We start from the raw sequence: 1,715 nt of genomic DNA, 5'->3' as shown, positions 1-1,715 counted from the left end.
AGGAGCTGCAGTCCGTGAGGCTGTCAGAGAGGGAGGGGCTAGAGACCAAGGAGGGCTGAGAAGGTTGGGTGCACACTGTGGTGGGGGGGGGATGGTGTAAACCACACGCCTCCTCCCCGCCCCCACCATCTGCAGGAGATCCAAGTTCTCCACTCCCACATCTTGGACACCTCGGTCATCGTCAAGATGGACAACAGCCGGGACCTGAACATGGACAGCATTGTGGCCGAGATCAAGGCGAACTATGACGACATTGTCGGCCGCAGCCGGGCCGAGGCTGAGAGCTGGTACAGCAGCAAGGTGAGTGTCTCAGGGCACCTGCCTCCTAGACACGGTGGGAGGGATGGGTGGTATATATTAACAAGGCTTCTTTTGTCTGGGGATTCTGATTCCTAGAGGTGGTGAAAGAAGTGCAGACCCCTCTCAGGTTATAGCAGCAGGACACGGCTGCCACGTATGGCTGCACAGGCTGAGTACTGTACAATTTGCAAATCGTCTGTGGTGTCCTGAGTGGGTGGGATGTCCCATCCTGAGTTTCATGAGCCTCTCTGCTTCCCTCCAGTGTGAGGAGATCAAGGCCACGGTGATCTGGCATGGGGAGACCCTGCGCCGCACCAAGGAGGAGATCAACGAGCTGAACCGCATGATCCAGAGGTTGACGGCCGAGGTCGAGAATGCCAAGTGCCAGGTAGGGGTCGTTTGAGGCCCACCCAGGGTCCCACAGGCAGTGTGTGCACCCAACTGGATCTCACCATTCATTCTCCAGCTCATTTACTTGACTTGAGTCCCAGTTTTTTCCCAATGTGTTCCCGGGCTGATCCCAGGTGGGTGGAGAGACTGGACACATCCAGGAATTGGACACAGTGACCCAGGGACCATAACCTGCCTTCTTCTCTTCTGGGCCCTTAGAACTCCAAACTGGAGGCTGCAGTGACCCAGGCGGAGCAGCAGGGCGAGGCCGCCCTTAATGATGCCCGCTGCAAACTGGCCGGGCTGGAGGAGGCCCTGCAGAAGGCCAAGCGGGACATGGCCTGCCTGCTCAAGGAGTACCAGGAGGTGATGAACTCCAAGCTGGGCCTGGACATCGAGATCGCCACCTACAGGCGCCTGCTGGAGGGCGAGGAGCACAGGTGGGTACTGTAGCCAAATTTCTCTCTCAGCCCTGCCTGGGTTCTCAGTGTGCTGTCCCTCAGATTCCTACTTGACTCCTGTTTCCAAATCTCCCCATCCTGCAACTGGACAGGGAATTTGAGTTATTCATTAGGTATGTTTCTAGCCCCATTTGAGTCTCTCGTGCCCACTTAGGTGCTGATCTGGGATTGGTGCCTTTTGCAAATCTGTTTCTCAGAGCCCGGAGTCAAGGCCATAGTAATTGCTGTTCCTGAGAAGCCATGTCTGGGCTGGGCCACCTTCCCTCTATAGTGCCTCTTCCCTCCCGGACCCTCGTTGCACATGCCCCTCAGGGTTCCAGCTCCCTTTTCAAGCCTGGTCCTGGCCCCAGCCCCGGGAGTTCAGATTTCTCCCCAAATGACAGCTTCTATAGGGGGTTTTATCAACACACACTTATATATTTTAACTACAGTGAGCATCCCTAAGTGGTCGTCCATTGCAGCACGTGGGACTAAGGATAGACAGACAGCAGGGACTGGTCCCTTGAAGCAGTTGCCCTGGTCTGGGCATTTTTTTTTTTTTTTTTTTTTTGAGTGAAAATTTTA

General features: G+C 55.3%; 1 protein-coding gene across 1 annotated transcript in view; it reads left to right on the top strand.

The window, feature by feature from the left end:
• The first annotated feature begins 103 nt into the window (after window positions 1–103).
• LOC114485166 (keratin, type II cuticular Hb6-like) overlaps window positions 104–1,715 on the top strand; it is a 4,760-nt gene continuing 3,148 nt past the window's right edge. Inside the window, exons 1-3 of the mRNA XM_028486012.2 lie at window positions 104–300; window positions 563–688; window positions 910–1,130. Of these exons, the coding sequence (XP_028341813.2) occupies window positions 187–300; window positions 563–688; window positions 910–1,130 (461 nt within the window). The 5' untranslated portion in view covers window positions 104–186. The remainder of the gene's footprint in view (window positions 301–562; window positions 689–909; window positions 1,131–1,715) is intronic.

The sequence above is a fragment of the Physeter macrocephalus genome, unplaced genomic scaffold (genome assembly GCF_002837175.3).
Source record: "Physeter macrocephalus isolate SW-GA unplaced genomic scaffold, ASM283717v5 random_561, whole genome shotgun sequence".
Lineage (NCBI taxonomy): Eukaryota > Metazoa > Chordata > Mammalia > Artiodactyla > Physeteridae > Physeter > Physeter macrocephalus.
This window is presented reverse-complemented; position numbering and strand designations above follow the sequence as displayed.